Here is a 23361-nt window from a genome sequence, read left to right on the forward strand (position 1 = left end):
TTACACATAAGGCACAGAGGAAATCTTCCCTAGTGATGTCAATCAACCACAAACGTATACTATGTGGGCTTTCCTTCTCCCCTTCCCCCAGTACGCACAAGATTAAAATTCAATAAGTGTTTTAACCCATGTAGCCTTAGAAAAAGAAGTGAATTAGGAGCCCATCCCTCATCCAATCATCATGCAATGCCTCTGCGTATGCAATCAACCATGACATCATGACTTGGAGATAGGCGGCTTTCAACCCAGCTCTTAAAATGAAGAGAAAAAAGAGAAAAGGCTCCATATGTTTCTAGTGTAGTGACTGTTAGTTATCGGCAGGTTTTGAGTAGCTGTGTCATTCAAAGATTGAGTGAGAGTAATTCAGATGTTTTTCCTACAAGGTGTTTTGTTTGTGATGCCAGTTCTCTAAGGTCTGACTATAGAAGTGGTCTTGCTACTGAAATCTCCTGAACAGTCTTCGTATCACAGCTTAACCTCATTATAAATCTTCCAAACAAACTTCCAACAGTTTGATACTATAGACAGCATCTGGAGAAGTGCAACAAGTTAGTTAAAATAAGCACAATGTGGCAGTGTGCAAATTCAAAAAATGTTTCTTGTGTATGTGTGCGTGTGTGAGGAAAACAAATTTAAGGGCCGCCTTACAAAATCAACAGCAAGTAGGACAAAATAACACCGTTGAACGTGAAATTACAGACACTTTACTAAATTATCTGGTACTGTGTGCATGCATGTGTGTATTTATGTGTGTGCCATGTGTGTGTTTTTGTCTCTGTGTTTGTATGTGTGTGTCATGCATGTCTGTGCAGTGTGTATATGTTTCAGTGTTAGTGTTTATATGCGTCATGTGCACACAAGTTTGTCTGTATGTCTGCATGTATTCATACATATGTCTGTGGCTCTGTCTATCTGAGTACGTTGTGTAGGTGACCAATGGGCAATTCTACACTTTCACAATAAACGCTAGCGCCCGCAACGGTTCAACTGGCTGCTGGCCAGGAATGTCCCGAGTTTGCTTCCCAGTCTGTGCTGAATTGGCCGATCTCAGTTTGGGTGACAGTGGGGACGTTACAATTGGTCTACCCAACCCTGGGTTAGAGAGAGGAAAATCGGCCAAGGGTTCTCAACTTCTGGCTGCTATTGAAGGACAGATACCAGGACTGATGATGACAAGGACAGATAGCCATCAGGTGAGGTCAAGATCACGGTCAACTCTGATACTCCCCGTGATCAAGTCGTCTGTCCAAAGTCACTGTCCAGGCTCATGCATCATTACTGGCCACTTGGAATTGTGTCACAATGGCAGTCAGTGCCTTCAGGAGAAGAGGGAAGCAGAGAAAATTAGTGAGAGAAGAAGGAAACAAATAAATGTAAATGCATTCTGCCCTTTCTAACCACTACAATAATGGCAAAGCAGAGGCTCAAGTCCTTTCAAATGGGTAAAAATAAAATGTATTTCAGACCACTCATCTGATTAGCAGTAGTTGTCTGTAATTTCAGAGAGAAAGTTTTCTGTGTGATTGATTCTTCATTTTCTTCATATTTTATTGCATGTTCAGTTGTAAAATTGTAGACATACAAATTACAGTCATGGGTAATCCTATGCTTGATTTAGCAGATACTATACATAAAAATAGAAGCTGAAATGTGGCCTAATTGCAACCTCCTTTCCTCAAAAGGGGGAAGTGGGCAGATAGGATTTACCACACCACCTCAAGAGTCAGCAAAGACTGTTCTAGAAAGTGTGTAACAGTACAATTATCCAAGATACTTGTTCACACTAATAAGAGAAGGGAAGTTTGACAGACAGACTACAGCAACAGTAAATTATCTTGTACGCCTCGAATTAAAGGTCTTTCACAAACTGGTGGGAGAAAAAAATCTTCACCACTGTGAAGAAGCGGCATCCTCTCTGTGACTGATTCCAACCTCTCTTTCCTTGTCACAACCTTTCTTATCTCTCTTTGTTTTATTGATTTTACCATGGTCATTGAACCTCTGACCTTTACCCTCTTGTTCTTCCCAAGCTCCAAGTACAACATCCTGCAAGCTCTTCTTCCTCCATCCCCATGGTGCTGAAATCAGGACTCATTGCTTCATCTTCTACTCGAACATATTCTTTTCTAGGACTTCAAAACTGCAGAACTTCTTACCCCTCTCAGCCTTCCCTTCATCTCAAAATCTATAAGCTTTTGGTATCATTTAATCACTAAGTATTGATTTATTTTATCTCCTCTAATACTTTCTTCAGCCTTAGTGTGTGTCCTGCACTATGGACTTTGGACCATCGCTGAGGTTCTTAATTCAAAATTGGATTCAATACTCTCATAAATCCTCTTCCTATGAATTGCTTCATAATTAAACAAGGACTGTCTGCCATTTGTGCAACAACAAAGTTTTAAATTGAATCTACAAACTTCAAATGCACTTTCAAGACTATCTCTCCAGTTAGAACAGTATTGGCTCCTCTCCCCAATACAATCCTGTCAGCAAAGCACAGGGAGAATAAACTAAAAACTTCACTGAAGCCCCACAACAATATTACTAAATGCAGATCGCAGCTTAATAAATGGAATAGTTAATGAAGCATAATTAGGCAATATTTCTGACCTACAATTATAGTTTCTCAGTTTACTCTAATACTTGTAGAAGTTAAAGTGTGTTGTAGTTCTGTGTGCACACCCCAGTGTGCTTTAGTACCTTCAGCATTAGAAAGGTAATGTTTCCCTATTGCAATTTAAGGATGAGTGCTCATGGCTCAGCTCCCTGGAACCAAGGTTAAGGTCACCAGAAGCCTCCAACACTGAACTTCAGCTGTATGAAGTCAAAAATAAAGGCCCAGGATGGTGGAATGCTGCTCGACTGTTATTGCCCAGCTAACAGAGGCAGTGCACCAATGCAGACTGTCTGCCATATTGCCACGTGGCAAATGCTGAACCCAAATTAATATTTTCTATTCTGAAAGTTCATTGCCCTCACACATTAACTCTGTTTCTGTCACCACGGATGCTGCCTGACTTGTCAGCAATTTCTGTTTTATTTCAGATTTCTGGCACATGCAGTATTTTACTTTTGATTTATTATATTCTGTTACCCAGTCTCACTGTAATCAAATATTTGGCTGGTTTGCTGCTGCTTTTGGATATTTTATAATGGGAAAAAAAACGGCATTTGTAATCTAAAGAGCACTGGGGGTGAAATTCGATAGTGCAAAAAAACGGGCATGGCCACCACGATGCACGATATACTTGCAACAGTTCAAGGCAAACAGCACGTCAACTTCATGCTGCCTGCTAATTATATTCATTGCAACGCACAGCCTAGCGCTGAACGCGCTGATGACAGACTGTGTGCGCAGCAGGGGGCAAAAGTTCGCTGTGTTCGAGCGAGGGTAGCTTCACTTAAAGCTAGCCTACTCCTCTTAAAGGCAGTCTGCACCATTAAAGGTGAGCTGATAAAAAATGATAAAATGCTTCAGCACTAAACCAACTGGCTCAACAGGCCAAGGAAAGGGCATCCAGGATCTCGGATGCAGCACTCAAGCTTTGTGCAGGGGGTCAACACTGAAAGAGAGGTCCTCCACCAACAGGGGCCAGGAGGCCTCTAGAAAGAAGGATGTGGGATCAAATCGCCGAGGCAGTCACTGCCAGCACTATCATTCCCAGGACCTGGCTCCAGTGCCCAAAGAAGTTTCATGACCTCAGACGAGTGGTCAATGAATGCATCTTCAAAAGCCGTGTCCTACCAACTGCACCACTAGCCTCACACACTGCTCTATGCACAACCTCCCATCACTCACCTACCAACAATTTCTACCAAACATGCGGCACACCTCACATTCCTAGCTTCACCCTACCCCCCTGGAGGAGACGGTGCTGACCATTCTTAGCAGGGGCATGGCTGAGCTCTTGGCCAATGGTGGGGCTGAAAGAATGCAAGATGCTGGTAACCTCATATGGTACCTTCCTTCTCACATCCCACTTCCCTCTCATCCCACAATCTCTTCTGATTTACAAGCTGCACATGGTATAAGCATGCACCTCTTGCTTTACCCCTTCCCCTCACCACAACCTTACCCTTGTGCCTTCCTCATTTCAGACACCCAAGAAATGCAGCCTGCCCAGCCAGTGGGTCAACAAGAGAGAGAGGAGAGTGAAGAAGAAAAAGAAGAACCACCGTCACTCGATTTCACACTCCCAGCCACCAGCTCCTTGAAGTCATCCTGCAAGGCCATCTGCAGTGTCACCCACTGGAAGTCACAGCCTTTCACCAGCCATGCTGCAGCCACAGTGGTAGCACTGTGTAAGAACACTAGGATAGGCAAAGGCACATGCAAGACAGTCACTAAGGGAATGCACAAGGGTGATTAGTTGATTTCTTGATGTCATGTTGGATGCATACAGGGATAAAGTCGATTGGAAAGTTTGCGTTGTGGTGGCTTTTATTTCAACATTGTGGCCAAAGCCTTGCAAACATCCAGCAGCTCTCCTTGCACTCCATTCAAAATTTAACAACTCTTTACATACCAAGTCACTACTCCAATAAGATGTAAAGAAACCAGTTCAAAGACAAAAGTCTAAACTTACCTGAAAGTTGCGGGTGCCCCTTGAAGAAGCGCCGATAGGGAGTCCGTCGTACTGCTGCACGCACGTTAAGAACATAAGAACATAAAATTTAGGAGCAGGAGTGGGCCATTCACCCTCTCGAGCCTGCTCCGCCATTCAATGAGATTATGGCTGATCTTCTACCTCAACTCCACTTTCCTGCACTATCCCCATATCCCTTGATTCCCTGAATATCCAAATGTCTAGCGATCTCTGTCTTGCATATAAAAGACTGAGCCTTCACAGCCCTCTGGGGTAGAGAATTCCAAAGATTCACCACCCTCTGAGTGAAGAAGCTTCTCTTCGTCTCAGTCCTAAATGGCCAACCACTTATTCTGAGACTGTGACCCCTGGTTCTAGAATCCCCAGCCAGAGGAAACATCCTCCCTGCAGCTACCCTGTCAAGCCCTGTAAGAATTTTGTATGTTTCAATGAGATCACCTCTCATTCTGCTAAACTCTCGGGGGAAGAAATTGCCCACCACCTGAAATGAGGCACATCTAACGCTTTTTGCCGTTCATTGCCACAGCAATGGATGCAGAGGTCATTAGAGGAAAATTCTGCATGTTTGCTGGAAAAAGGGAGCGGAGCGGTATTGGTGGCTGGAATGGGCTATTTGCAGTGATGTGGGTGCAGAGTGGCCGATTGGGCCGTGAAATTCAGCTCCTCACGCGCCAGCTGCTCCCTGGCCTTCTTAAAGGGCAGGGTTTGCAGCTAGGCCATGAGCATTGATTCAGTTGCTTGCGAAGGTATGGCGAATCCAGGAGTTGTAAGAAGGGCCAGCAGATTCTCTGATGTGGAACTCGAAACCCTGATCAAAGCTGTGGAGGGAAGGATGCTCATTCTTTACCCTGACACAGGCAGACCGACTCGCGCTGTGTTAGTTAATGCCTGGAGAGAGATCGTTGTGGAGGTCTCAGGAACCTCCATTCATGACTACACCGCCACCCAATGCTGCAAAAGGCTCCAGCTTGGATATCCCGACCAGAAAGGGGCTGTCTGGATGGCATCTTTCCTTCTGCTTCCTCCTCTTCTGCGTCTTCCTCTTCCATCTGCGAGCGGATGCTGTAAATCTGAAATTCGACTGATGAAAGTGAGCACATGTTCCCCCAACTCCTCATCTTCCATCTGTGAGTCGCTCCTTCACCTTCTCTTATTTGCCACCTTCACTATATAGTCACTGAAGCACCATTTGTTTGCTGAGGCTTGTATGTATATATATATATATATATTTATGTGTGCGTTTCTGCAATGGAGGCTCCCTTTCATGTCAGCTGCATGTAATGGACCCACATTTTCACTCATTGATGAGGCCTCATGGCACTGCTACTCAGCCAGACTTATTTGCTTTGCAGGTGAAGGTATCTCACAACCGCTTAGAGCAACAGAGGACTGGTGGGGGCTAGTCAGAGATCCAGCAACTCACTCCTCTTGAAGAAAGGGTTCAAAGGCTAATGGGCCCACATGTTTCCTTCCCTGTTGCCGCCGGTCATGTGGATCCCGCTGGGGGCAGCATCGTTAAGTGAAGGCCTCCATTTAATGCCATCTCTAAGTCCAAGTACCGACCACATGTTTGCTTATGATTGTGTGCAAATTGCTGGCTGCATGGTGCAATGCCCTACCTCACCTTCACGGGACCCCTTGTGCCATTTGTGATTGTCGATGAGACCCTGAGTGTGAGCAAAAGCCAGGACCGACAGCCTTGAGGCCACTGGGAACCAAAACCAGGACGAGACCCTGGAGCCCATTCCATCTATTGCCGGCATGTCCGATGAGGCAGAGGAAGAGGGGGACACTGCTGGTAGCTCCGTGTCACTGCTTCCTACACTCACACGTGCCAGCTCAGATACTGGGAGTACGCGGTCGGGACAGTTAGATTTAGCAGAGGGGTCTGCACTAGGTGATGCACCGGGGCCGAATGGGCTGCAGCATGGTCAAGGACAAAGGCAACCTCGGGTGCCATATCTCCAAGGGTCGAGTCCGCACGCGAGTTCTGCCACAGAGGACACAGATGAGCCCATCGATGTTGGAGCTTATGAAAGAAGGGTGGAGGCCATGCATCCCGAGATGTTGGGGGTAGTGGCAAGAGTACCCAAGAGTCTGTCACAAGTGGTCAGGAGCGTGGAGGAGTCTGCCTCCCGTATTGTCCACAGCTCTATGCACACCTTGGAGCTCATCATTGCAAGTGTGCAGAAGATGGTGGACTCCCAGAGTGACCGTGTGGATCCAGCTGTGATGATGCGTGTCGTGGGCGATGTGGCAGCTGCCATTACAGCACTGGTGCAAGGGAACGAATGTCTGAGTGCTACTTTGGAGAGGATGGTCGCTGCCCTGGAAGCTCAGAATGCTCTCATATACTCTGGGCAACAGGCCATGGAGCGTCTTACTGCTGTCGTCTCTGGTGGCAGCAAGACTGTGTCTGCTCTCATGCAGGCTCAGCTGGATGCCACGCGAGCTCTGACTGGTGCCATCACGGCTGGGTCCATCACGGTTCACTGGGTGTCTGCCGGTGTCGCGCCACCCCACCGACCTGAGCTCCAGCAGATTGGTGGGGATGGTGTGGTGTGGTGCTGCCAGGGGAGTGCCGCCGTGTCCTCGGACCAGGATCCTGATGTGGTCTCTCAGGATCACAGCAGTCCTGAGCCGAGACCCCCCACTCCGCCATTGCTGCCAAGCATGGAATCGCCCCAGCCAATCCCGACGGAGCGCACCGAGGAGGGTGCGGCCCAGTCTGCAGTCAGCCCTTCCAGGGCCAGAGCTGGTCATTGGCATCCTAGAAGGACATCTGTAGCTTCTACACCTGAAGCACAGCAGCCTACCCAGAGCCACGATGCAACCACAGGGGAGACACTGCGGCGTAATTCAAGAATAGGTTTGCGTAAGCGGGGTTATAAGGAAATTGAACAGGGGTGATAAATGATTATGTGTATGTTTTTTTGCATCATTCTTTCTTGTGTAATAAATCTTTAGTTTGTGTTTCAGTATCTGTGCAGGTCTCTCATTTCACTGTGGGCAATGATGTGTGAAAGGGCTCATTGGTATGGCCATGGAGATGCACAGATGAAGGGTGAAGTGGGCATGAACTCAGCAGAAATGAGCTGCAATGAGAAGGTTCTGCACTTGCCTTGCAGGGTTTGGATGGCGATGCCACCTCCTGCGTGGCCGGCGACCTCCATCCTGGTCCTCTTCCTGCGTGTCGTGCTCCTATGTCTCCTCCTCCTGGTCCTCCTCCTTAGGTGGTACTAGTGGCTCGTCTTCCAATGGCTGTGCCCTCATGATTGCCAGGTTATGAAGCATGCAGCAGATGATCGCGAATAGGGAGACCCGCTCAGGCGAGTAATGCAACATTCCACCAGAGCGATCCAGGCAACGGAACCTCTGTTTAAGGATCCTGATGCACTGCTCAACTACGCACCTGGTGGCTGAATGAGAGCCATTGTGGGCTTGCGGCGCAGCAGCGTGGAGTTATGAAGGGGAGTCAGCAACCAAGTGCACAGTGGGTAGCTCTTGTCTCCAAGGAGCCAGCCGCAATCTTTGTTTGGGCCAGAAACCACGCCGGGCACAGCGGTTTGGCGCAGGATGAGAGCATTGTGGCTGCTGTCGGGATACCGGGCATCAACTGCCATGATTTTTCAGTGGTGGTCGCACACCAGCTGGACGTTGAGGGAGTGGAATCCCTTGCGGTTTCTGAACATCTCAGGATTGTTTTGTGGTACCCTCAATGCGACGCGGGTGTAGTCTGTGGCGCCCTGTACCCTGGGGACGCCTGCAATGTGCACAAATCCGGTCTGCCGCTCCAACTGCTTCTCCCTGCTCATCTGTCCCTTGACGGATGGAGCGATGTGTGGAGAACTGCGAAATGTTCGATATGTCTGCTGTAGCAGCCTGGAAAGATCCAGTCGCATAGGAATTGAGTGCTATGGTCACTGGTTGCGATGCTCAGAGCTGTCCTCAACCTTGTCTGAGGCTGGAGGTCTGGCTGCAGGAGATTGCACAGCTCCCTGACGATGTCCTTCCAGAATCGAAGTCTCCAGAGACATTGATCATCCGTCAGGTCCATGTACGTAAACTGCTGTCTGTAGACCCTTGGACAATAGGGCCTTCTCCCCCCACGTCTATGCTCCCATCTTCCTATGGCAGCTACCTCATTGCCTTCTCCCTCAAGCTCTCGCTGCTCCTCACCCTCTGCAACCTGCTGTTGGCAAGCAGCTGCCTCACGTGCATCCTGCCTTCTCTTGATTTCGCCCACTATCTGGTGCAGGGGGTCAGCATATCTGACCCTGCTCCTGACGGCAGGTCCTTCCTGGGCCACCTCTCTGGTTTGAGGTCTCACGCCATCTCGATGGTCTTCTGCATGTTCGGCAGCCATGTCTGCTGCGTCTCTTGCCCGCTGCATCTGGAGCCGTTAGAGACAGTGCCACCTTCACCTGCGTGCCTCCCTGCCACACACATTGTGCAAGAGGCGTGCTGCTGCCAGCACTGACCCCATTTAGTTCGCCTCCGCAAGCAAAACCTCCATAATGACGGCTCTCTGTTGGCGAGATTGAAGGCCCTAGCCCACTAGCACTCAATCCCACTCTGAACAAGGCAACAGGCAACGTTTTGAAAAGGCCGAAAAAATCTCGGCAACAAGAATGCTGCTATACACAACACGCAATCTGTCGTTGGCACCAGCAGGCGGCCGGAAGACTTTTTGAAGTGAATTTACCTTCCGAGGCGGATCCGCTGCTGTGCACGCTCTGATGACATAATTAATGACACATCTGCAGGAACGGGGCGGATATTGGGGGAGCTGGGTATATCTTCACACCACAGCAAAAACCCATGAGGGCAATGCTGCGAACGTCGGCCAGTCCGCCGCGAGATGGCAGCCATTCCGCGCCGCCTTATGGCTGCTGCTTTCAGGCAGCCAGAGGCCTTAGCGGAAGGGGCAATTTCAGCCTCTAGAGAATATAGGCCTAGTCTATTCAATCTCTCCTCATATGACACTCCCCCATCCCAGGAATTAGTCTGGTGAACCTCCTTTGCACTCCCTCTATGACAAGTATATCCTTCCTTAGGTGAGGAGACCAAAACTTTACACAATACTCCAGGTGTGGTCTCACTAGGGCCCTATAGATTTGCAGTAAGACATCTTAGCCTAGAAATTCGAGTTATTTGCGACTCCTGTTAGCATCCCCGGGCGTAGCACCACAAACGACTCCCGCTAAATTTGGCAGGAGTTTAGCGGCAGCAGTAACCCGCAGCATCCCTATCTGCTGCGCTGGCGATGATGACATCATCACCGTGCATAGCGCCCCATTAGCGCACTGGACTTTAAACTGGGTATCATCCCCTGAAGCTGCACCAGGCGATGACACCGACAGCTTCAGAGGGCACGTACCAGGCGGCCGCTCGCTGGGCAAAACTTAAAGGGGAGATGTGCTGTGTTAAAAAAAAATCCTTCGATTTTCTTCTGCGCTTCGAACATGTGGTCCGTGCCGCAATCGATCAGCCCGCACTCTGCTTGGCTGTTGGCACGGCACCCCTGCTCCCCGGTAGTCCAAGCAGGACTCTTTCATTAATGCAGAGTATGCAGCTTGGGTCTTTCTCTTTAATTAAGGGAAGAGCCCCACCTATGCTCCCAATGCATCTGCTGCTCTGCCAACCCAGAAAGGAAGTGAGTGCTTCATTTTGCGGTAACCCCAATTTCTTGCGAGAGGTGAAACTTCGGTGCCTGGTGAGTGTTACCGCCCATTATCCCCGCTTTACTCTTGTACTCAAATCCTATTGTAATAAAGACCAACATACTATTTGCATTGTTAATTGCTTGTTGTACCTGCATGTTACCTTTCAGTGATTCGTGTACAAGGACAGCCAGGTCCCTCTGAATGGCAACATTTCCCAATCTCTCAGCATTTAAAAAATATTCTGCTTTTCTATTTTTCCTACAAAGTGGATAACTTCATATTTCTCCACATTATATTCCATTTGCCAAGTTCTTGTCCATTCACTTATACTGTCTATATCCCCTTGAAGTCTCTTTTGAAGTCTCTTTGCATTCTTCTCACAACTTACATTCCCACCTAGCTTTATATCAACAGCAAACTTGTATATGTTACATTTGGTACCCTCATTTAAGCCATTGATATAGATTGTGAATAGCTGGGGCCCAAGTACTGATCTTTGCAGTCCCAGCACTGATCTTTGCATGTGTGCTATGAAGAGACCGTTTAAAGGAGCGATGACATCCACAATACCAGACTGTGCGTCAGTTCAGCTTTGCACACTGATTGACCTCGCAATCTGACTCATTTCCATATCTGGAGCGAGCGTAGGCAACGGCAGAGCTGCCGACCTGCCCAAAATGGCAGTTACCGTGTTCCGCACCGGAAGCGAGGCGGCTGCCATTATTTCATCCAAACCAGCCTTAACGGCCAGGGCAAATGGGCTGAATTTCACGGCCACTATCTTCATGAAAAAAATTGTATTTCTTTTGTTTGGGGGAGAGAAAAAATCCAAAAGAATGACACTGTCAAACTAGCTTTTCTGACAATAGGAAACGGCACGAGTGAGCATTTGGATATAAATGTTAGGGCAAACTTATGAACAATATTTCCTATTTATTTCTCCATTCAGAATCGATTCTCTGAGCGCATTTTTCACCCGAAAATAAAATTTTAGCAGTACCTTGCGCCTGGAGCTGAGTATTTTCTGATTAAAACATCAAAGCTGATAATTACAGGACCTGAAGCAGGCAGCACAAGTCTGGGGGTTTGGGGGCGGGGGGGGGTGGGGGGAGCATGAAATATAGAGTGGGACCTGGCGAGAGGAGAGAGCAGGATGGAGAGCTCGAGCTGGGGGATCTGCACTCAGCGACCGCCACCTCTCTCCTTTCTCAGTAAGCAGGGGCCTGGGCTCAGAGGTAGCTGGCGTCGGCATCGCACAAATGTTCAGGAGGGGGAACAGAGGTCCGAGTCGAGGCCAGAGCCATCAGTTTGCTCAGCTTAATCCCAGCTTTACGCAACTATGTATTTTTCTTATGGTGGACTCTGCTAGAACCCCCGTTCTAGACTCATCTTTTGTTTCTTTACTTGTTCCATTATTGTCTCCTTTTGCGTTGCACCATCATTCCTTTTGCCATTTAATCTCTCCCGTCCTCTATCCTATCACAGACCTTCCCTTTTGCTCTATCCTTCCCCGCTTTGCCTGCCCCTGCACTTGCTTAAAACCTGTTACATCTCTAACATCCTGCAGTTCTGATAAAAGGTCACCGACCTGAAACGCTAACTCTGTTTCTCTCTCCACAGAGGCTGCCTGACCTGCTGAGTGTTTGCAGCATTTTCTTGTTTTGATTTCAGATTTCCAGCAGCCATAGTATTTTGCTCTTGTACAAGTATGTTATCAGTTTAAAGGTAAATTCCAACCTGGGAGAGAGGGCATTCTTTGGCCAAGGTGCTCTGGTTCATCTCTTTGAGCAGCTCCTTCAATGCGTTCCTGACAGTTGCGTGATTCCACTGTTCTGCCGGAAGGTCCTCAAATTTTGCACAGCTGTGAAACGCAAAACAGAAAGGATTTTAAAAAAAGAAACGAATCCTCATCCTCACTAAGCTATTGGCCTAGGAATGCAGAGCAAACGTTTCTTCCAGCCTGTCACAGCTTACAGAACTAGCCTGAGGCACAACAGGGCAGGCACAAGCTGCCAAGTCACATCAGTACTTTGTTTATTAAACCCTCTCATTTCATATTGACAGGTTTTCCTGCCCCCAGCTCATTATAAATCTTTTTCTTTTTTTTGAGGTTTCCAAAAGCCCCAGAAAATACATTGAACCCCCAGATTCTATAACTTTGTAAAGTAAATTTCACACTATACCATTGCCTGCAGCAAATGGCAGATGTCTGGGAAGCACCCACCTTTGTAATTGGATTTTCAGTGTCACAACATGATGGACATCTTGTAACATGTCAGCTACTGTTGCGTCTGGTGCTTCTGTGAGATAGTTTAGGGGCAGAGGACTCCACTTCCCAACCTTGATCATCCCTGTATTGATTTAGAACAAAACCCTTTAAAAATTCATCAAAAGGTGTGAGACAGCACAATAGAAATCCTTTGCAGTCAAAGCACATTCTTTGTTTTATCAATTCTACCTCAATCATAGCTGATAAGTGAATATTTTTGCCAAGCAACTCATCGAAAAATATCTTTCAGTTTATTACATTTGTTATATTCCCTTAACAATAAAATTACTGGGAACACTTTGGGCCCTTTTGTAAAATTAAAGACATTCGTGCTTAAGGCCTAGGTTCATCAAGTACACATTCCCGACCATGTTGCACATAGTTTGTGTAATGAGTATATGTGGGTGAGCCACCAAAATACAGAAAGGTAAAAATAGAAAACCAGTTTGGATTTAGGAAACATTTTCAAGTACACATTTGTCGCAATGACAAGTTTGCCTAACTGGAAAACTAGAAAAAGTTGACCAACAGCTTAAAAAAAACCTGACAACCCAAAAACCTCGCTGAACATATGAGATATAGAGAATGAATTGCAACTTCAGTGAGGGCGTAAAACTGGTGTTATCGATCTGCGCACCCAATGTACAGCCTGGCCACATTTCCGTTGGAATCAATGGACAGGGTATATAACAGGCAGCTGATCCATTACTGAAGGTTTTATTCGCCTGCCAAGGTTGGAAGTTACCCCCATGGTCACACTGAAAGTGAAATGGGGCATGGTCTTGTAATAATGTAGGTCGCAGGTACGCCCAACATTCCATCATTTGTATCATGGAAAGTTGTCTCAAAAATTACAGGGATTTTTCCCTCATTCCCTGAAGTTAAAGGTTTGTGGATATGTATTGGTACTCTCAGATGCTAACTCATTTTCTTCCTCTTCACCCCAGTTCACTCTGGCACTCTTCATCCCCTCTCCCTCTCAGTTCAAACAGGCACTTTTCTCTTGCTCCCAATTCATGCTGGCATCTTCCCTACCCCCCAGTTCATAAATGATGTAACAGGTAGGAGCAGGGAGAGGCTCTGAGGAGTGTAACAGAGATTATTGCCGAGGAATTTAACCAGAAATGGCACTTTTTCTTTTTAAAGGAAGGGCTGGGACCTGGGCAGATTTTTGTCCACGGACAAGCAGGCACTGAGTCTAAAATGGCGTCAGTCCGCATCCAACATTGACAGTTGGCACGCATGCAGTAAGCAGCAAATGTTTCACTCGAGCATAGGGTCCCTCAGAACCTAGGCACCCACAAGTGGGACCCAGGAATCCATGAGCTCATCAGATTTCTGTACATCCAGCACTTACCTTGAGCACAGTAGCTCGAGACATATCTCTATATTTGTTGAATTATTAGCACATTATTTCTGTTTTTGCAAACTAATATAAAACACTTTTTCCATGATAGCACTGCTTTCCTCTGATTAATTAGTACAATTTTTTGAAGATTAGGTAAAGAAGTCTCTGGAAGCCTATCCATAATTGCAGGGGCCGTGGGACTGTGTCATTACTTGTAGAGGTCCCCAGAGTATGTCAATCTTTTTGGGGTACCTAGGAATATGTCAATATTTGAAGGGGTCCCTAGGACTGTGTCAATATTTGTAGGGGTCCCTAGGACTGTGCCAATATGTATAGAGGTCCCTAGGACTCTGTCAATATTTGTAGGGGTCCCAAGGACTGTGCCAATATGTATAGAGGTCCCTAGGACTCTGTCAATATTTGTAGGGGTCCCGAGGACTGTGTCAATATTTACAGGGGTCCCTAGGACTGTGTCAATATTTGTAGGGGTCCCGAGAACTGTGTCAATATTTGTAGGGGTCCCTAGAACTGTGTCAATATTTGTAGGGGTCCCGAGGACTGTGCCAATATTTATAGGGGTCCCTAGGACTGCGTCAATATTTGTAGGGGTCCCGAGAACTGTGTCAATATTTGTAGGGGTCCCTAGGACTGTGTCAATATTTGTAAGGGTCCCGAGGATTGTGCCAATATTTATAGGGGTCCCTAGGACTGTGTCAATATTTGTAGGGGTCCCGAGAACTGTGTCAATATTTGTAGGGGTCCCTAGGACTGTGTCAATATTTGTAGGGGTCCCGAGGACTGTGCCAATATTTATAGGGGTCCCTAGGACTGTGTCAATATTTGTAGGGGTCCCGAGAACTGTGTCAATATTTGTAGGGGTCCCTAGGACTGTGTCAATATTTGTAGGGGTCCCGAGGATTGTGCCAATATTTATAGGGGTCCCTAGGACTGTGTCAATATTTGTAGGGGTCCCGAGAACTGTGTCAATATTTGTAGGGGTCCCGAGGACTGTGCCAATATTTGTAGGGATCCCTAGGACTGTGTCAATATTTGTAAGGTTCCTGGAAGTGAGTCAATATTTGCAGGGGTCCCCAACAGAAGAGTTTGTTAACCACTGTGCTAGAGCACTCATATTGACATTTTAAAAACAGTTTCTGTTGACTGAATATGTTTGATTTGTGTGTGAATTAGTTGAGTTCGCTTATGAAACAATTGTATAGACAGTAGCCTATGGGCATCCTATAGATGTTCTATCTGTATATTTTCTCTTATTAATTGAAGCACTTATTATTGACTTCTCGTGCTTAGGAAAACTCTGTACATAAATCTAATAGAAAGAAATAAAGTAGGAAATAACTTGTTTTTTTAAATCAAGCTGTCAACCTCAGGACGTCCGAAAGAGCTTCACAGATAATGAAGTACCTTTGAACTGTAGTCACTGTTGTAATATAGAAAACACGGCAGCCAATCTGCATACAGCATGCCTCCACAAACAGCAATGAGATAATGACCTGACATTTGTGTAAGCAATATGACTCTATAAAGCCACAGATCATGGCTGGAAACTGCTCCTGTTTGTCTTTGCATTGCTCTGTATGCATTGGATAACCACGTATCAGGCAGGCACATACCACCTCCAGGCCATGTACCAACCACATTGGATAAGTAGGTATCAAACAGTTGCATATTTTCAATACATCCATATAAAGTCCCGAACATTCTGTTGGTGTTTAGGCAATTTGCCTGCTATGGGTAGTGGACCAGTAGCGAGAAGGCAGGAGGCAGCCGTGCGACTGACTATGCCTGTCCTCTGTTTGTAACAGTTGTGAAAATAGTGAGACAAGTCTGGATGTGCGATTCCAAAACAAAATTCAATGTTCTTCCTTCTTTCTAATCAAGTGCTGTAGTTCCAGCCTATCAATCACTTGTTCTGGAGCCACTCTCGGCAGTACTGGAGCACAGTTATACATTTGCAACTTCCCGGCTCCTGAATTCAATTGTGCAACTGTTGGGCTAAGAGTTCCATTAATGTTCTACTCTAATAGAGCTATTTCACTGCATGGAAGTTCATGGAAACGACCTTTTATCCAACCAAACGGGAGCGAACCGATGTGGCAGGGCAAGAAAAGAAAGTGATGTGACAAAGTCCGCACAAAGTAGTCAGCACGCTTAATGTGTTATAAGCACTGCCTTTGTAATTGACTCAGTGGAAATGACAAATGATTAGCGCCATTTGCCCAATATAGGCAACTGTGGTAATAGACGTGGATGGTGTATGGTATAAGTGGTGGGAACGGTTCCCCTTACCCCTAGAGAACCAGGTATCAGACAGCTTACATGCCAACCAGAGTTTGTGGGGTCAGTCAGGGAGCAGCTAATTAGCAAGGAGCAGGCGGGCATCTCTGATGAAAGGGGAACGATCACTAAACAAATAACACTTCTTCAAGGGTCCAGGGCACTCTGCACCAGATCTCACTGGTCGGGCCCATATCCGTTCATGTGGACGTTGGTATTACTCACCTCACTGGGAGCACAAGCATCCACTCATACTCTGGGTCGCCATTGAGCCACTTGAGTGAGGACTCCCAGCAGAGGGAATCCCCAGTCCTGGTTCTGCCCCCTGATGTAATTTGCTTGTAAAGGGAAGACAGAGGTTCCACCCATACAAGGTGAAGAGGAAACTCCCAGAAAGGGCGGAGATCCAGTGCATACCCGCCAGAAATACAACAGCAGATTAACAAAGGCCCTGAGGCATTTTGGCCCCCATCAAGTTCATTTGTGAACTGAAATCTTATCCAAAACACCCCTACAATAATTTCAACCAATGATAGTAAGCATTCATTCACAAGACAAAACCAACTCATTATTGCTTCTGGCGCTGTCCCGGATCCCATTGCAAGTGGATTGAAGGTATGATGATTAAACAATTTTAATTAAACAATTTTTATTTTTGAGCAGTTTCAGGAAGGATAAGGGTGAGTCAGTGTTATCCAAACAAAACGCTAGAGGCACCTTGTGATAAAGGAACATACCTAAAGCATGTTCTTGCTCTTTTACATGTTGATTAATTTGCTATGCATTTCAGGCATTTTCTGTTTTCAAAACATTAATACACGTGAGACTAGGGAGTACTGCTAGTGACAATAGTGAATGAAGGCAAAATGCCTTTGTATGGTGTTCCTCTGTCCATACTTTTGATGGAGGTGTTAACCAGCTTAAAATAAATGGGCTCATGCCCCCAAATAGATGGATTTCATACGAATGTATTAAGTGTTTGTCCACTATTATCACCACAGTAATCTGGAACTTATGTTGCTCTTCTGATCCTATCAAAAAGGTTTATTTTCTTGTACTGGAAGAAAGAATCATTACAAACCGCAAAGATTAAAAAATATAACGTATACAAATACGTTACAGGATTAGAAACGGCAAGCTAAAATTTAGGCTCTCAAGTGGATCGAACTGACTACCTGTTTCCAGCCTGGGGTTATTAATATCCTTTCTCAGCTTTCCCTGTAGATGGTTAAAGCGCCTCGGGATATTTTACTACATTAAAAAGGTGCTATATAAATGCAAGTTGTTGTTGCTCTAACCCTGATGGTGTGGCTCTCCCCCTAGTTACCACAAGGCAACAAAGGGACCTTAATCCAGTGCATGTAAAGAAACCGTAAACCACTTTTACAGTTATGGAGCCTAACCAAGGCATGACAGCTCACCCACAAGCAGGCCAACGGTTTGCATCATACATCACATTAGCATACTGTAGTCCAATCTTGAACATGGGAATCTCAGTTTCTTTGTTTTTTTTAAAGTCAGTAAAACTCGGTCCAACCCTGCTCCTTATTATTGTTCCAAACATTGACAACCCACAAGCACAGTGACAGGGAAGCTCACGTAAAGCCAGTTACTGCACTCACACCAGAAAATATCCTCCTTATCTCAAAAAGCAGATGGAACCAGTATTGAAGAAAATAAAGCTTCAAATGAGACAACAACTAGGACATCGCACAAATGTTTTTTTGAGCAAATTAAAGCATTTTTGAAAGCATTATTTGTTGCATGCAAGTACTTTGGGGACAAATACTAACTAAATACACCTGTAACTGCAACTCTCAGAGATCATTAGCTCACCTAAAAACCTTTCTGCCTCAGGTTCACATGCAACCAATGCAAAGGGAAAATAACATCTGATTGATAGGTTCTGACAGCTCCGCCCCCATCAAAGCAATCAGTCTGGTTCTAACAGCATTCAGTTTTACCTTCCAGCTGATCTGATTGGTGGCAATTGAATCTCCAATTGCAGTGATTAAAACTATTTTTTCTTGTGAAACTCTAGCAAGCTGACACATGGGTTAAAACATTGACAGTTTAAAATTCTCACAGTTGGTGTGTATGAAGGTGATGCCCATTCACCACAAGGACATGCATCAGTTCCCATTATATAACCAGGTATCAAACAGACTCCAACCCACCACAAGGACATGCATCAGTTCCCATTATAGAACCAGGTATCAAACAGACTCCAACCAACCACAAGGACATGCATCAGTTCCCATTATAGAACCTAGTGTCAGATAGATGCAAACCCACAGGGTTTTTTGAATGCTCAAACTGTCATGATGGGATTTTACGGGCACAGTAGCATAGTGGTTATGTTACTGGACTAGTAATCCAGAGGCCTGGACTAATGATCCGGAGACATTTGTTAGTTTAGAGGAACACAAGTGTATCAATTTAAATGAATCTGAATTCATTCATTTTTTTTATTGAGTTAAACAAACTGATTCAGACCTATTTGAATCGATGCTTCAAATTCATCATCCATCTACTCTTCTCAATCTATTTCAATAACTAATGTCCTGAGTCAGTTTAAAACTAGTGCCACAGAACTCTGGTACCACCTCAGTAAAAGTGTGAGACCTGCCTTAAGGAGGTAATGTGCACTCTCACTGGTGCTAGTGTTTCCAGGTGAATGCCCAGTCTTGGTAATGCCTGCATGAAGTAGCCTCACTTTTCAGTGCAATTTCACCCTATTGCTGTAACATTGGTCCCTCATTTTAAACTCACAATATCAGTAAATATCAATATGATTGCACAAACACCTTGAATGTTTATGTTAATATTAGGCCAGTAGAATAAAACAAAAACTGAAGAAGTTCATTGAGGGTTGTCAACTCTTGTTGGACATATTGCTGGACATTTCATAAGAACATAAGAAATAGGAACAGGAGTAAGCCATATGGCCCCTCAAGCCTGCTTTGCCTTCAATAAGATCATGGACTCAGCTCCACTTCCCTGCCCGCTCCCCATAACCCCTTATTCCCTTATCCTTTAAGAAACTGTCTATTTCTGTCACATGACCGCCCATTGCCAACAGCCCCGCCCCACATTCCCATGATTGGTTGCTCTATAAATCCAACCTGACAGGGACCTTCCCACGGCAACTGGAAAGTGAACAAACTCTTTATTACTCGGTTGGATGATTCAAGAGTGTCAGTCAAAAGTACTATTTTTCCCATCTCCAATACTTTTATAACTAATAAACAAAAGATTTCAAAGAAAATGAAATAAAATCACACAATTGTTTTGTAATGTCCCTATGTTTCTTGTTCCAGGTTGCTCACAGCAGTGTTCTGGAGATTGCTCTTTAATTCTTGGAGACTCCAGGACAGTCCTGGAGGATTGGCAACTCTAAATTCATCTGCTGCATCAGTTGGGCTGAAGCTAACCGCACTTTTGCTCTCACAATGAAAAAGTGTCAGCCTTGAGCATAATTTTGGGTGGTAATATTTGCTTACATCTGATGGAGGGGAATTCTCCAAGAACACAAGTGTGGAGAAATGTCCAGAATTTTTTTTTAAGTCGAAGTGACATTTTATTGTACAATCGCAACTGAACACAGTAAAGTGTGAAGGAAGAGTTCAATTCACTGGTGTGCATTGAAGCAATTTTGCATTAATGAATGCCGAATTTACACACTACTTCTATAGTAGAGAGTGTGTGTGTGTGTACTTGTAATGGGAATAATGAATATGTATGATTGCAGGTAGAAACCAAATTCCTTGGATCCCCTTTTTAAAAAATGTGCATTTATAAAGGAAATGTAGCTCTCTTATGTTTATGCTCCCTACTTCTGTTGATTTTTTGTATTAATAATTTCTGTTAATGGGAGTAACATTTCTATTTGACAAATCACTTTTTGATTTACTTCAAAATAGACAATGTGATGGCAAAAATCACATTTAATGCATCAACATGTTACTAGCTCAAGATACTATCCTGAAAAAAATGACACACCAGAGTAGAACTGGTCACTATGTGTAGCGACATCATAAATGCATACAGAAAAGAAGATGTTGGTGATTTTGCAACAGGCGATGATCTGAGCTGTTCCTCCAGCCCCTCAAAAAATGGTTTGCCGAACACTTTTTCAGGGAAGTGCCTCTCTAAACAGGGAGTACAATTAGGAGAAGGTGTGAAGAGGTTCACGAAATGAAAGGACTTGCATTTCTATAGCAGCTTTGATGTCCTCAATATGTCCCAAAGCACTTTACAACCAATGTTGTATTTTTGATGCAATGTAGGAAACATGGCAACCAATCTGCACACAGCAAGGTCCCGCAAACAGCAATGAGATAGTGGCTAGATAATCTGTTTTAGGTGTTGGTTGAGGGATAAATATTTGCCAGGCCACCAGGGATAACTCCCCTGCTGTTCTTTGAAATAGTAGCGTGGAATCTTTTATGTCCACCTGAGAGGACAGATGGGGATTCGGTTTAATGTCTCATCCAAAAGAAGGCACCTCTAACAGTGCAGCACTCCCTCAGTGCTGCATGGAAGTATCAGTCTGGATTATGTACTCAAGACACTGGAGTAGGACTTGAACCCATGACCTTCTGACTCAGAGGTGACATTGCTACACACTGAACAAGACAAGAAGCTGAGGAGACAAAAAATACTGGAACTCTCAGCAGGTCAAGTAGCATCTGTGGAGAGAAACATTTGCCAGTTCTGATGAAGAATCCAAGACCTGAAATGTTAACTCTGTTTTTATTTCAGATTTCAGCATCTGCAATATTTTGCTTTTGAAGAAGCTGAGAAATCCTTCCGGTTAGCTTTTTACTTTCTTTTGTAGGGCCAGAACGAGTAGGACTGCTCCTTTGGAGCCAACAAGGAAAATGTAAGGCTCCAAAGTCGCCTCCCGCCTTCCACTTATATACTGGGAATCCCCTAGAACTCCCTTCCCTACACTTACCTGAGTGCCAGAGGTGGGGCTACGGTCCGCCCAATTGTCTGGAGACAAGCGGCTATTTTGCCCATTCTGGGGAGAAAGTGGGCCGGCAGCATGTTAATAAGGCCCGACAGTTAAAATTGCCATTGCTTCATACTGCCGCGGAGGGGCAGGAACCAGCGATTTCCCACTGCAAACCCTCTCACAGTTAAGATGCCCCCCACCATTGTTCTTGAAGTTGTGTGGAGCCTCGTTAGAACAGTGTACAAGGCCAATGACAGAGAGTTCAGAATGTAAATGGGACAGGGAGTTAAAGTGGTGAGTCACGAGCAGCTCAGGGTCACACCTGCAGACAGAACAGAGATGTTCAGCAAACTCTGCATTTGGTTTTCTCAGTGTAGAAGAGACTCCACCATGAGCAGCGAATATTAGATTAGAGGAGGAGCATGTAAATTTCTGTCTCACATTGTAGGAATGCTTGGTGCCCTGGACAGATTTATAGAAACATAGAAACATAGAAAATAGGTGCAGGAGTAGGCCATTCGGCCCTTCGAGCCTGCACCGCCATTCAATGAGTTCATGGCTGAACATGCAACTTCAGTACCCCATTCCTGCTTTCTCGCCATACCCCTTGATCCCCCTAGTAGTAAGGACTTCATCTAACTCCTTTTTGAATATATTTAGTGAATTGGCCTCAACAACTTTCTATGGTACAGAATTCCACTGGTTCACCACTCTCTGGGTGAAGAAGTTTCTCCTCATCTCGGTCCTAAATGGCTTACCCCTGATCCTTAGACTGTGTCCCCTGGTTCTGGACTTCCCCAACATTGGGAACATTCTTCCTGCATCTAACCTGTCTAACCCCGTCAGAATTTTAAATGTTTCTATGAGGTCCCCTCTCATTCTTCTGAACTCCAGTGAATACAAGCCCAGTTGATCCAGTCTTTCTTGATAGGTCAGTCCCGCCATCCCGGGAATCAGTCTGGTGAACCTTCGCTGCACTCCCTCAATAGCAAGAATGTCCTTCCTCAGGTTAGGAGACCAAAACTGTACACAATACTCCAAGTGTGGCCTCACCAAGGCCCTGTACAACTGTAGCAACACCTCCCTGCCCCTGTACTCAAATCCCCTCGCTATGAAGGCCAACATGCCATTTGCTTTCTTAACCGCCTGCTGCACCTGCATGCCAACCTTCAATTACTGATGTACCATGACACCCAGGTCTCTTTGCACCTCCCCTTTTCCTAATCTGTCACCGTTCAGATAATAGTCTGTCTCTCTGTTTTTACCACCAAAGTGGATAACCTCACATTTATCCACATTATACTTCATCTGCCATGCATTTGCCCACTCACCTAACCTATCCAAGTCGCTCTGCAGCCTCATAGCATCCTCCTCGCAGCTCACACTGCCACCCAACTTAGTGTCATCCGCAAATTTGGAGATACTACATTTAATCCCCTCATCTAAATCATTAATGTACAGTGTAAACAGCTGGGGCCCCAGCACAGAACCTTGCGGTACCCCACTAGTCACTGCCTGCCATTCTGAAAAGTCCCCATTTACTCCTACTCTTTGCTTCCTGTCTGACAACCAGTTCTCAATCCATGTCAGCACTCTACCCCCAATCCCATGTGCTTTAACTTTGCACATTAATCTCTTGTGTGGGACCTTGTCGAACGCCTTCTGAAAGTCCAAATATACCACATCAACTGGTTCTCCCTTGTCCACTCTACTGGAAACATCCTCAAAAAATTCCAGAAGATTTGTCAAGCATAATTTCCCTTTCACAAATCCATGCTGACTTGGACCTATCATGTCACCTCTTTCCAAATGCACTGCTATGACATCCTTAATAATTGATTCCATCATTTTACCCACTACCGATGTCAGGCTGACCAGTCTATAATTCCCTGTTATCTCTCTCCCTCCTTTTTTAAAAAGTGGGGTTACATTGGCTACCCTCCACTCCATAGGAACTGATCCAGAGTCAATGGAATGTTGGAAAATGACTGTCAATGCATCCGCTATTTCCAAGGCCACCTCCTTAAGTACTCTGGGATGCAGTCCATCAGGCCCTGGGGATTTATCGGCCTTCAATCCCATCAATTTCCCCAACACAATTTCCTGACTAATAAGGATTTCCCTCAGTTCCTCCTCCTTACTAGACCCTCCGACCCCTTTTATATCCGGAAGGTTGTTTGTGTCCTCCTTAGTGAATACCGAACCAAAGTACT

General features: G+C 45.4%; 1 protein-coding gene across 1 annotated transcript in view; it reads right to left on the reverse strand.

The window, feature by feature from the left end:
- The window catches only part of satb2 (SATB homeobox 2), a 217625-nt gene that overhangs the window by 152537 nt on the left and 41727 nt on the right, over window positions 1-23361 (reverse strand). The window contains exons 3-4 of the mRNA XM_070874828.1: window positions 12501-12627; window positions 12014-12137 (exon numbers count right to left, since the gene is read on the reverse strand). Of these exons, the coding sequence (XP_070730929.1) occupies window positions 12014-12137; window positions 12501-12627 (251 nt within the window). The remainder of the gene's footprint in view (window positions 1-12013; window positions 12138-12500; window positions 12628-23361) is intronic.

This window comes from Pristiophorus japonicus, chromosome 3 (genome assembly GCF_044704955.1).
Source record: "Pristiophorus japonicus isolate sPriJap1 chromosome 3, sPriJap1.hap1, whole genome shotgun sequence".
Taxonomy (NCBI): Eukaryota; Metazoa; Chordata; class Chondrichthyes; family Pristiophoridae; genus Pristiophorus; species Pristiophorus japonicus.